Raw genomic sequence first — 13,985 nt, 5'->3', positions numbered from 1 at the left:
CAATTTCCAGTTGCTCAGGCACTGAGCAGGGCTGGTGCTTGCACTCGATGCCAAAAGGTGCCCAAGGGGACGGGTCGCCTGCTGCCAGGAGACCTGAGGGGAGAGAGGCGCCGTTTTGAGGGCCCCCATGCCTCTCCTCTGGCCTCGGCCATGAAGCAGCCCGAGAGGCCCCCGCCTCGGTCCCTGCCTCTCCGGAGGGCGGCAGACTGTCCTCTGCGGGGCGGGGAAGACCATTTCAGCCCCTCTCTCCTAACCCGGGCTGCGCTGTGCTGGGGACCGGGCGCCGCGCCTCACGAGCTTTTTAGGAATGGGGTCTCTGAGCAAGCGGGGGACTATACTTGACAAGTACGTGCGTTCCTTGGGTGTCATACCATTGACTCACCAGTCCGAAGCTATATTCTCAGGTGCACAGTGACCCAGCCACAATTTCATTTCTCGGGTCTCTGAACAGTGATCACTTTAGCTCCCTGTAACTCATCCTTCACAATGAAGAAAATTTAATCTATCACTTAATAATAATTTAATCATTAAATATCAATTAATCAGTTAAATGTAAAGGGGTAATATCGGTCTTCAGCTAAGAAGGGAAACTGCCATCTGGCAGCATAAAAACCTGAAGAAGGAGAGAGATGAGGAGGTTCAGAGTGGGCCGAGAGGATTCAGGGAATTTTTTGCAAGATAAGCATCAGAAAAGAAAAGCAGAAGGGAAACAGTTAAGGTTTATTAATAACGGTTACTTGGGATTTCAGGGTGTTTGTGGCGATGCCTTGGAGCTACTTATGTGATTTTACATGGAGATAAAGATCCGTAGCTGAGACCTTCCGTTCTGTGCCGCAGCTCATGAACCATATTTAGGTTATACTCTGGCAGGTCTTGCTGTTTCCCAGAGCATTAGAGGTTGTTCTGATTATGAGGGCTGTGCCCTCCTTCCTCTTCCAAATTACGTTCCTTGTAGCAGCTCTTTCTGCATCATCAGCTAGCCACAGCTTTTCAGGGTGACATGAAAGAGGTGGAAAGAAACGTATATTTTAGGGACCAAAATATTCACATCAGAAGGCCAATGTTCTCATCACTGAATTTTAGGAACTTGCATTTATTTTGCAGCTTTCTGTCAAAAGGGTAAGAGGCTTTTGCTGGAGGGCAGGAAAGTTCCTGTTTCTCAAAGATCCTTCCTGAATATCCCAAAATACTTTTTAAATGGTATCACTCGACCATACTTCTCTTTACTTATGGGATTAGTAGTGGTCCTAGGTTTGCTAACACCAGCTAGGCTGGATCCTGAGGGGAAAAGTGCCTTCTGATTACCTCAGTAAATTAGAAATATTAGATAGGAGCCTCGGACCAGAAGGCGTTTGCCTGGATTGGAACTCTGGTTTCTAGTCCCCACATTCCATATTATTTCGGGAACTCAAGTTGAATTTGAGATACACCTAAACATTAACCAGCCAGAACATAAGCAGACAATGAATCTGAAACCATGTGCAGGGGTACATGAGGAATGGTCTCCGAAAATAGGATGTGTCTGTTATGGTTTCAGACAAAAGATCTCCAGAAAACTTAAGTCAATGGACAAGACATGGACACAGAAGGCCCCTAGAAGCAATAGTTCCAATAACCCTCATCAGCATTCAGCACCACTGAGGTACATGATGAGGCACATGAGATCTGTCAGCAGATGTGGCTTGTGACTGGGCCTCTGGAAAGAATTCCAGCCAGGTGGTCAGAAACTGTTCATGAAAAACTATTTATTTCATACCAAGACTGATTGATGTCTTTAAAAAACAGTTAACCCCAGAAGTATTACAAATATTTGTAAAAAGCACTAAAATAGCATAATTCAGGTGGCAAACCCTCACTTTCATTTGCTTTTAATTCTGCTGTCATTATTTACTCTCACTAGGAAAAGGCGAGGTAAAGCCAAAAATTAAAAAAAAAAAAGGAGGGGGGGAGAAAAATCTACATTTCTAAGTTTCATAGGAAGCATTTTTCTTTTTTCAGCTCAAGTAGCTTGGAAAAGAAGATACTTGAGGAAACTAATGCATCTGGCAACCTCCTCTGTTAGAGTAAGCTGCCCACCAGATAGCCATGTGTTGTGGAGTCATGCCTAGACAGTGCTGAGCTCGCTCAGCCTCCTACAGCCTGACAAAGGGGTAAGGACTCCTCAGCCCCTCTCTGCTTCAGCTGAGATGCATTTGAAGGAGAGGAACTATATCTGAAAAGTCATGCAAAGTTTGCACATGATGAGTTTGCATCAGATGAGCTCAATAGGATGGTCATATGCAGTCTAACCCTGTAAGTGAATAAATTTTTCTTTTCTTTCCTTAGAGAACTCTGCACCTCGACAGTGGGAGTTGCCCAAAGTGTGTGACTGTGTGCTACCTGAACAATTTCAGAGGGAAGGAGTTCTTCCACAGTATCTCTTTTCCCTGGCCTCCAGCCCAGGGAAGTGTCTGACAGCTATTCCTGCAGACTAATAGCCTACTTACTTCTAAGAGGAAGTGTGTGATAGTAAAGCATTGTATTTTCTGAAAGTTTCTGGAAAATAAACTGGTTATATGTTTACCTGTAATTGATAATCTTCCCTCCAATTCATGCCAGTTGAATACAGGCCAAAGAACCAGCTGTGCTGCCCCAAAGTTTCCTTCAAAAAGGTTGTTCCAGAGCTCTCTGGAAGTCCCTCTCACAGGTGGAGAGCAGAGGACTAATTTACACTAGAGGTATCTTTGCCTAGACATACAGACATATAACTGTCAGAAATCTCAAGGCAGGTGAGATGGTAAAAGCTTCCAGAGGTTTTCAAGGAAGAGAGAAAGTGAAGGAATCGGGACCTTTGCTCTACAAGAAAAAAGCTATAAAGTCAAAATTCTATTCGCAGAAAGAATTCTATATCATACATAACTCCATTCATACATCCATCATACAAATACTTTAATTTACAACAAAGAGACCATTTTTGTCAGCCTTGTATTTTCATGGTAGAATGCCAAAACCTCTTTGACAACTGACTGCCTCACTCACTCACACTCTGTAAGAGTGACACCAAGACGTCACTGCCATGCTGAAGCAGCCAGAGCACTGTGCAGTTTTGACCACTTGGAACACAAGCCCAAAATTTTGACCTGTGCTGAGCCCTTTTCCAGTGCTTAAGAGCTGTTCGTTAACATACAACCAAACACTACAAATTATGTCCATCATCAAACATCTGGTCCAAGCTGAGTGATCAGAGCAGCCATGGGCATCACTGGAACTTTTGTCTTCCAACTTACCATGTGGCTTTCCAGAAATGCTTGACATCACCTCAGCTCCTTTTGCATTCAACTCATCCCCTGGAGTCAGTCACCTCTGGATATGTTTCCCTTCATTAGCTACAGAGGGAGTATAAATGAGTAGGTTAGAATGGACAACTGGCTTCTAGATGCAGATGTCAGGAGGGGAATCCTGCGCTCTGTCTGTCTGCCATAAACAGGCCTAGCAAGTTTCCCAACAGGGCAGGTGAAGCACGTTGTCCCAGAAATAAAAGCTAGCAAGTTGGCATCAGATGAGCCCTACAGGATATTCATATGCGATGCCCATTGAGGTTGCTGCAGTGTGTGAGCACAAGACAGCAAAAACCTAAAGGGATACCGGCCTGACTTGAAAAAGTAATTTCATTTTATGGCATGACACTGCAAAGTAATTGTGCTCAGAATGACTGTTTTTACTGCTTAAATACATTTTTAGTACTTGAGCATCCAGGTGGATTCAATTGTGCTTGCAATTTTGCAGACATTAAAGAGGGAGACTAAATGACTGAGGCGGGGGAAAGAGAACAATACTGCACTCCTGTGAGACAGCCTGATACATGGCCTAGAGCATAGCACTAGTGCTCAGGAGCCTCCAAGTCTAGTCCTATTTTGACCACTGACTGACAAATGTTTAAAGCTAGGCATGGAAAATGCAATGCAAGAGTTCTTTGTGTCTCTTACAAAAATAATACTGGCTGAAATCTTCAACCAGTGTAAACTGTTAAATAACAGAAGTCACTGACTCCAACAGAAGCAGTATTACAAGCCAAATCTGGTCAGCTTTTAAGAATAAGAACTTCCTTCTTGAACATCTTTTCCAAAAGCAACATCTGATACGGCATGAATATAAGCAACACTTGAACTGTGATAAAATACATTAAAAAAAAAGAAATTATTTAAATTGAAAAATGTGATTCTGATAAGCTAAAGCATACTTAGAAGTTATACATTTTATGTCAATAACTGTTTACAGAACCATAGCCTTAGCTGATACTCAACAGCCATTTCACTGTTCACAGAAGTTTTCATAAAGAAATAATATACAAGGCACACTAAACACTGACGGGCCAAACACATTCTACTGTTTATTACACATATTACATTCTTAAATAAAAATGCGTCACATAACATTTTTGCATAGATATCTTACAATATACCAATTTAAAAAAGAATTATGAAACAGACCAGTAACAAAAATAAATTTTTTCTTCATTAATAATTTTGTAACATTAACATACCACCATCATATAATACAAATAATATTTTTAAATCTTAAGACTTTTTGTACAGCAAAAAAACTGACAAAGTAATATATTTATATATATATATATATATATAAAAAGCTTAAAAAAAATAAAATGTCAAAAAAAGGCAGAACTGAGGGCTACAAGATTGGGTACTTCTGTGATATATTAGAAATACCAGAGTAGGCCTGAGAGAACGTGACCGAGGGCATCTCCAAAATGCACTTGTCAGACACATCTGGTAAAAGAAAAATTATAGTGCAAAATGAAAGTCCTTCAAGCAATGTTGGTTTGTTTTTTTGTTGTTTTTTTTTTTTTTTTTTTTAATAGGGAGCATTCATACCTTTTTTTTGTTGTTGCTAAAAAAAAAATCCCCCAAACAAAACTTTAATGTGTAGTAGAGAGCAAGAAAGGTTTCAAAGGACAAGAAAGAAAACAGGCCACTTTGCAAAGCAAGAAAAAAAAATCTCAGCCTGCATTATTATTATTTTTTCAACTAGATGAGTAGACAAGTTAAACTAAGGCCTTGTTTCTAAGAGAAAAGCTGTCATGGTTTATACGCAGTGATTTCAAAACCAGGTACTTAAATTGGTGCAAGAACCTTTCTGTAGAGGTATCTTAATTGGTTGAAGCATTTCTTACACTTCAGCTTAACTGCATAGGATGCCAATGCAAACTCAATCCAGGCAATCAAGTAATAGGTGCAGCTACAAAGTGATTTTAGCTAGACTGGTATTTTAATGTAGAGCAACTTCCCTGGTAGAGACATGGCCTTGGTAACAAAGTAGTGTTTAAACCAGTGTTTTGATCTACTTCCAGAATCTGACAGGGCTGGGGTTTAAAATACAGAGCGACGGGTAAAATCTATGTTGCAAAATATAAAGTAAAGATCAGCCCTTCAGCCATCAGGCCTTCCAGGGACTGCATGTTAGCTTTTCATTTCCCCAAGAGCCCAACAATAAAGGGTAAATTGTCACCTTTCTGTCCATTCTATTTCACTTTTAGTGTGTACATGCTAAGCCCTCATTCCCCTCCCTTCCCACCTCCCCTCCCAACCCCCAAATTTGCAGCCTACTCATTCACAGTACACAGCAACATGTATTTCCCAGCATTGTTGAAAACTTTCCTACAGAAGCTGAAATGATTCCTAAAATGCAGTGGCAACAGCAAGTGCCCTCCCTAAATCAAAGCAATAGGCACGTTTGGCTACTACAAACTGTAAGTCAGTAGCTCAGTTTCCTCTTCTGTGTAGGTATATACGGTATACTGTTGTACATCCACACCCACACAGAGTCAGGGTGGAGAACCTGTTTTCTGGCAGTATATAGAAGTTAGGACCAAAGCACTTAAAAAAAATCATCAAAGCTTTCATTTTGAAAATCGCAAAGAGTTACAACTTCAGTTATTACACCAAAAATGCCATTAACAAGCATTAAGGAAAACTATAAAACCCTGTTTGAAAAATGACGCCTGCATTTGAAAGTTTTCAGGTAGGGAAACCCATTCTTGAGGTGATAAAGGCAGCCTACCCCTCCATCTCCACATTTTTATGTATATAATTTATATATACAAGTATATCATTATATATATAACTTATATAGCACAAGTATGTCCTGGACTACGTCTTCTAAGGGAGGAAGAAAGTCTCAGCTTTATAAGACAGATCTTAGTACCTAGTAGGCCAGATTCTACAGTTCTTAGAATGCTAAATCTTGCTGCTGAAGCCAGTGTAGAGCTGCGGAGGAGAAAGACTGCAGTAGTCATCCCTAAACTATTAATAAAAAGAGACACAAATGTGACAAAAGGAAGAAGAATATCCAAGCTTGATCTGAAAATGATCATTCAAGAAGGCATAGATTTAATGCTAATGAAAGACAGGCAAGACTTGTCAATGAGTAGTTGTAGTATCTTGGGAGGAAATAATTTTCATTTTTCAAGACAGAGTTAACTAGAGTTATTGTCAAGCATTGTTTTTGTTCTTGGTATGTGGGGATCTTTGCAAGTGCAATTCTATCTGAAATCAGCAAAAAGTACTTTAAAAGAGAGTTGGGTTAGAGGCATCACCCAGGATATGAAAGCTTAAAAACAGTCTTACTGGATGGAATGACAGGATGTGCCAAGTCCTGAATGAAATCAAGAATAAAAGCCCTTGATCCACTGGGTGCTGGCCTAGTAAAATAAAATTATTTACAAAATTTTCCTCTTTTTTTATTTTTTAAATGTAAAGATTTTGACACACGTTAAGGGAACAGGCAGAGAAAAGGAAACACTTAAGCAAGTTGGATTTTCATCAGTTTTGTCAAAAGCACCAATTATGACCTCTTTTGTACACAGATAAACAAACTATGTCAAATAGGAGGAGCAACCTTTGTGTTAGAGACAGCTAAAAAGCCCAAATTATCTAGGGCCAGGTAAAAATGAAGGAGAAAGCCTGATTCTGTAGGTATTAGAAAGGTCACAGATAAGATACACTCAATCACTGCAACTATCATATTGATCAACTCCACTTTAGCCATACACCCTAGTGATTAGTTATGTTTTACTCCTGAAGTCAAAACAGTTCCAAAAGCAAGGACCTGGGGGCTCCTCTTGCATTCAGGTTCTTCTTCCCCATCTGTGTTTGGTCAGTGCTTTCCACGTATTAAGTGAAAATGTGCTAGCCTAAAAAAACAGTAAACCCAATTCCAAAAAGTCTGAGGAAAATAAGAATGAAGGAAAAAAAAAAAAAGAATGTTCACCTTTGTAGAAATATATGTTGGCTTAGATTTCAGGTCCTGGAAACCATTTTTTGAGACATCACATGGGTCTTCCAGGCTAGCAAACTTGTTTCCATAATATCTGGTTGGTCCCTGCAGCTGTGACACATCTCATGGTATGACATTGCTTCAAACTGGTTTGCTAAGGGTTTGGGGTTTTTTCATGATTTCCTCCTCTCTAAGTCTCCCTTATGAAGAAGCCTTATAAAGTTTAATAAGGATGAAACTATCAGAGTTTGAGAGAAACACTACAGACCTGTCCTACAGTCTGTTCCACCAGCACAAGACTGGGAAGAACTAGAACCAGTAGACATTTAATCAGTGAGAGATCTGAAATGAATCATAGAAACACAAAAAAATTAATGTTGGAAGGTACCTCTGGAGGTCACCTAATTCAACCCTCTGTTTAAAAAACAGTTTTGTTAGATCAGACTGCTTAGGGCCTTGTCCAAGACACTAAAAGAATCTAGGATTTCAGTCTGTCCTTTCTCTTCATTGGCCTATTTATCCAGGTAATAAAATTTTCTGGACTAAGTACTGGCTATTGAAAAAGAACAACTCTGGGATAATGAAAAATATTCTGGACTCTGGAATCCCCTTTTCTGTTAGACCAATCTTTATAAAATACATGTGATATTTTAGGTTGCTCTCTATCTCCTAAGGGGAAAAACAAACAGAACAAAGATGCACTGAAGTGTTGTTTTGGTTTAAAAAGTGATTAAAATACAGCATCATGTGTCTTTATATTTGATATAGTATGAGTGAAACAATACATTATTTTGTTTAACTTAAAACAGCAGTGATTATGTTGGAAAACCAGAATTTTGCTTGCCAGGCCTTGAGCTGGCAGTATAGAAAGCATACTTCTATAAGCATATTTTTATACACAGATTCAGCAAATCTGATTAGAAAAATCTTTATACTGGCACTTCCTAAATGATTTTTCATAAGTCAGTTTTCAAAATAAAATCTTGTCATAGAGTATAGCTTGTCTCAATTAGATAATGGAAAAATCCAGAATAAATAAATTACGTCAACACTGTAACATATGAAGTACATCTTGATCTGGAATATTCTGTCTGGTTTTGGTCTCCCCGTTACAAGAAAATTATTGATATATTGGAGCGAGTCTAGCAGAGAGCCACCATGGAGATCAGGTTCTGGAACACCAGGACCATCAGGTTCCAGGATGAAGAAAAGCTGAGAGACATGGTTCAACCTTAGGAAGAGAAGGGTAAGAGCAGATCTTATTGCTCTCTACAAATACCTAACAGAGGGTGTAGAGAAGAAGCCAGACTCTTCTTGGAGGTGCATAGTGGAAGATGCAATGAAAACAAGTTGGAACATGGAAAATTCCTACTTGACACATGGATTTTAATTTTTTTTTTTTTTTTTTTACCGTAAAGGTGGTCAAATATTGGACCAGCTTGCACAGAGAGGTTGTAGAATTTCCATCCTTGGGGATATTTAAAACTCAGCTGGATATGGCCCTGAGCAACAAGCTCTAGTTGGAGGTTGGCCAAGATGGCCTCTGGAGGCCCCTTCCCACCTGCATGATTCTATGACTGACTGCTTTGCTCCAAAATTTTAGCTATTCACAAAAACAGCTTTAGTTGCTTCCTCTATGTACACAATTTTGTCTCAATTTGTTCTCATCCTATAGTTCCATGGCCTTGGAAACCACAATCTGACTTTCTTATACTGGCTTCTTTTTTGCAAATAGGCATAAATCTAGCATGAAGGAAACAAGGTTAAGCTTCTCCCTTCCACAGCTGGATAACTCGGTCCTCAGCTGTCACCAAATCATCTATTTATGGGTTTGCTTCCAAGCAGCCTTACAGAGAGGATTAGTGTTTCCTCATTAGTCTGTTTCTACTCATAGTTTACAAATAGAGGACAACTGTACAACTTTAGCAAGGAGACACAGGCCCAAAAAGGACCAAGCTATAACAGATTAGACAAGTTTGAAGTGCACAGCTTAAAATATCTGCGAAGAAACAAAACTTGTCATTGTAAAAAACGAATCCTGGAATGTGTCACTAATTATGCCTTTCCAAAATGGAGAGTCCTTCTACAAAATACCAGCTATGGTATGGTTCAAAATTTTAGTAATGACTAAGACATTTGCATATGAGCACCCCAAAACTGAAGTCCAGAGATTGACTGAGTATACCACATATACAGGTGAAAAATATCTCCCTTTACAAGCAGAAGAGATGGTCCCAAAGCTCAAAATTTGGCTTCAGAGTTCAAAACCAGCTACAGAGAGAGCCTGAGAAATCTTAAATCTGGTTAAGTCTCCTATTGCCCTTTTCTCTATGTTTTTTTAGGCTATTTGGATCCATGATTTAGATGTAGGCCTGCCTCTAGAACAAAATAATCAGATATTTCAGCATGTTTTTTTCCATGGGGCCCTTGTTCTGCCATATTTAAATAAGATGTCAACAAGGCCATAAATGACAACTGGAAGTAAATAAACAGTCTTGCTTGATTTTTTCAATTTTAAATAGAGTCTGGTACTTAAACTGTCACTTAATAATTAAGGTTTGTAGACTACTGACAGCATGTCTAAAGGCAGGTGTGTTCAGAGGTCAAAGGAGGATATTTATGCAGGTTCACAGCCAATGAATATCATAGTGGCGGGTTCAAGAGCACACACTTTAGGACAGTACAGTAATGAAATTCTAGGATTCTCTTATCCTTTTTTTAATCTAATGCACTGACTGGATGCTCTACAGTTTCACACAGCTTAGGTTTCAGTTCCCATTAGACATCTGGCAGGATGCTCTATATATTCCAACATAAATTGGATTCTAGGGCCCTCAGTCCCAGTGGAACAGCTGGGTGGAATGGCCATAAAAAGTATGCAAATACAGAAGTAGAGAAATACGAGATTGTCAGCAAGCAGTGCTCCGCAATTTTTAAATGTATACATATATATATAAGCATATATATATACACATATAGAGTATAGTTAGTTTTAAATCTTTGGAATAAATTCAATTGTCGTTCTCTCTCTCTTTCTCTCTTTCTTTTTTTTCTTTCTTTCACTCTCTCTTGCTCTCTCTCATGCTCTTATCACGAATGTTACATCATTGTCCCTAAAAGATGGTTTGATTTTGGTCCATATTTCATGCCATATGGGCCAGACATCGTATTTCCCCCCTGTCCCCAAAGTGTTCAGTTGACAGTCACAGTGCTTTGTGAAAACTGTGAGGAAAAACAGCATCTTTCGAGTAAATTCAATCTCTCACTGGAACCAAAGGTTGCAAAATGCTGAGAATTCAAGTGCCAAGGATCCCGGTGACGGCTCTTAAACATCTATTGAGTTTCTTGTTTGTTCTTTTTTCCCCTAAGAGTACAGTTTTACCTCCCAAAACATAAATTAAGGGAAATATTTAACAGTCAATGAGTCAAAACAGTCAAAGAAGGGCAGTTGGCTAATACAGTATAAAAGAGCAGCAACCATTTGTGGACCACGCGCCATTTTGTCTCACTTCTAGACACATCTTGTAGGGATGGTCCCAGAATATACAAAATATACAACCTAATGACCACCTGCCTGCTTGCATAGGCCATTTTTATGGTCCTAAATGCAGTCTTTGGAGTCAGGGCCAGTGCCAAATAGTTTCAAATGCAAGTTAAGTAAGATACATTTTTTTGTTTTTCTTTTGTAATGAAGACTTCAATCCACTTTGAGCCAACGAAATCATATTATCAATAGGACTGAAGGGTGAGCATGAGACCTCCACTTCTCCTTGATGGTTCACACAGTAGGCCAAAATGGACCTCTAGGTTAGTAATACTTTAGACCAATCATTTGGAAAAGCCTCACTGCTGTATGTAAAATCCAACCCTTCCTTCACCGTTCACACCGTTACATTTTTTCATATAGGAGTGGGCTACAGCATCAACTTGATGAATAGAAAAGGAGGACTTTGATAATTTCTTTAAAAGGCTAATGCTGAATGAAGCCATTGTACTTGGAAGAGGTTCTCGATTTCCCACTCAGAGACTGGAGCAGGATTTTTGGCTTGGGTTTTTTTGTGTGTAAGATGCTCAACAAACATTATCTTTAAATTAAAATGTCTGCAGGTGCTCTTTACACAAACAAAAGTCTAATGTTTGAAATTGGTTAATAGAAGAACAGCAAGAAAAAGCAACATAATTCATCACTAAGTCACTGTGGGTTGTGGCTAACATGCTCACATGGTGCGGAAGGAATCCTGTAGTCATGCCTGTGTGGCCAGTCCCAGACTGATATCCAGGTGAAGACAAGGAGTTCTGAAGATCACTTGTTCGTGGACAAAAGAGAAAAAATGTTTAAGCTTCCAAATAAGCTTTTAAAGTTTTTTGTTCAACAAATAAACAATAAGTCCTAGCTATGGCAATAAGGTGAGGCCTACAGAGATATTAGGTGCTGTTTCTCAGGGGTTTATCCCTTGGCCACTTAGCCATCATGGCAGCAGCTTCCAGAGTCCCTAGTGCATATGTTGTGCAATAGCCAAAACAAAAATTAAAATAAAAACAACCAACAAAAATATAGTCCTCCGTGAAGTCTACATAAACTCAGGCCAAAAAGAGGATATTTGTGTCACAAGTGTCACTCCACAGTCTACTGCCATTAAGGCCACTGGTATTGACTTAAAAGGATCTCAATAGCTCAGTTCTAGGAAGAAGAACCATAACCAAGACAGGTCAAAGTGTCTGTGAGAAGTCTGACGCACTGAACATTAGGAATTCTCAGACAAAGAACAAATGAACCAAGAGGTTAATTTTGGCTACCAAACTGGGATTTGGTTTTCTAGGTCATTGTTTTCCCCCCATCTATTTAAAAAGAAAGTTAGTGCTACAAATATGCAACTTCAAGACGACATATTCTCCAATGGAGTTGCATTGAGAAGCAAGTTAAATAAGCCCCTCCTACTGCCGTCCACCTGCAGGGAAGCCTCCTCTGTTTTCTTTGATTTCCATTGGCAAAAACAGGAAACAAATCCAAGAGGGATGAAGTACTGTAAGCAATTGTTCCTTCTCATTGACTTAATCTCTACACCATTTCCTCGCCTGCATCTTCTCCCATCCAGCTGGGGCAAGGCATAAAGAACTGATGTACGTATTGAAGTATAACTGGGTGCATGACAGTGTGAGCGTGTGGTCTCTGTACAGAGGATTACATGTGATCAAGTTCTCTTCTCCTGCAAGGTAGCGCATTGTAACTTGAGTTCCACTTTCATCTCACAACACTTAGCTCAGATGACATCCATGCCAAGCTGACTGATTTTTAGATGTGTCTCTTCATGTGGAGGGCGAGGTGATCAGACCTGGAAAAACACCTGCAAAATAAAGCAAGTGGGAAATGAAATAAATACAGAATTTGGGAAAACAGGGTTCCTGTTCCTTCCTCCTTATGTACAGGAGGAAATATATATCCAAGTTTAGAGACATTCCTTAGATTATCCATGGATCACCACCAAATCCTTTGTGATTGACCTCTGTGACCACAGATGGCCAACTATCCTGGCTCTTCAGCAGCTAAACAGACTAGTCTCCTTCTTTCTCTGTTCCTCTCCCTCCCTCCCTCTTCTTTCACTGAGTCAAACATCAGGGAAGAGTGCTCATCTATGCACCTGTAGTATAAAATAAAATATTTACTGTAAGTGTGTGTGTGCATATAAAGAAATGAAATAAAACAAGTCAGTTTTGCTCAAGTACTCAGCAACACCAGTTAAAAAACCACCAGCTTTCTCAAGTGCCCAGTAGTTGCAACAAGCACCAAAGTACAATGCCAGATTTGAAAGCTGAATTCTCATTTCTAACTCCAAACTGGAAGGAAAGGTGGTTCAGAATTTGGAGGCTGATAATCCCTCAGGCTACATATCTCTCCCTTTCTCTCTGCTGGGAATCTGGGTGGTAATATGTGGATGTTGATGAGCACTGTCTCCCTGAAGGATGTTGAGAGAAGATAAGGTATTATGCTTATTTTGTAAGAGTGAAAATTGAGAGATAGAGAAGGCAAGGAAATTGTAAATCACACAAGAAGTATAGTAAAACCAGAAAAAAAATGCCAGGACTTCAGCTTTCAACTTCATTTCTTTATCCACAAAGCCATTCTTCTCCGTCTTATAAGAAAATGTAATGTTTTGACATTTTGAACATGTAGATGGATGCTGATGAGACGGACTTAGAGTGGCGACCCTAGAGAACTAGTTGAGTTTTAGGGCTGGTCTAAACATGCAGTTAATTGAGAATAAGGTAGGGCATGAATTTGAAATGAAGCATGTATTCTTGATTAACTCCCTCTCTAAAGGCTTATGATTGCCTTCTTCTGAAATGACTTAATCCACTTGGGAACTGGGTTAAGATACTCAGAATAAAGCACACTTACTCCAGGAAAAGAGCAACCCCACAAAGAGTTAATCAGGAATTAATATTCTAAAACAGCTGCCTTGTAGTAGACATGCTGCAGGGCACTCACAGCAGCAGGAACAGCAGCCCAAATTCAGGCACTTCACGAAGATATTGTCAGAGTGATCAGGGGAATAAGTTCTCAGGAGGACAAGTGTTTTTCTTCTCCATCATTCAATATATACCCCATTTTATCAAGACTGCCAGTAAGCAAGAATATTTTGTCAACTTCATACCCATTAGAAATGGGATTGAAAGAACCAACACATTTCACACCCACTGTCACAGTGTCATTA

The 13,985-nt window shown here is 39.5% G+C and overlaps 1 protein-coding gene across 1 annotated transcript in view; it reads right to left on the bottom strand.

Annotated features, from left to right (window-relative positions):
* Nucleotides 1-4,061: 4,061 nt before the first annotated feature.
* Nucleotides 4,062-13,985, bottom strand: part of KLF7 (Kruppel like factor 7) — a 65,487-nt gene continuing 55,563 nt past the window's right edge. The window contains exon 5 of the mRNA XM_030018793.2: nt 4,062-12,617. Within this exon, the coding sequence (XP_029874653.1) occupies nt 12,566-12,617 (52 nt within the window). The 3' untranslated portion in view covers nt 4,062-12,565. The remainder of the gene's footprint in view (nt 12,618-13,985) is intronic.

This window comes from Aquila chrysaetos, chromosome 6 (assembly GCF_900496995.4).
Source record: "Aquila chrysaetos chrysaetos chromosome 6, bAquChr1.4, whole genome shotgun sequence".
Taxonomy (NCBI): Eukaryota; Metazoa; Chordata; class Aves; order Accipitriformes; family Accipitridae; genus Aquila; species Aquila chrysaetos.
This window is presented reverse-complemented; position numbering and strand designations above follow the sequence as displayed.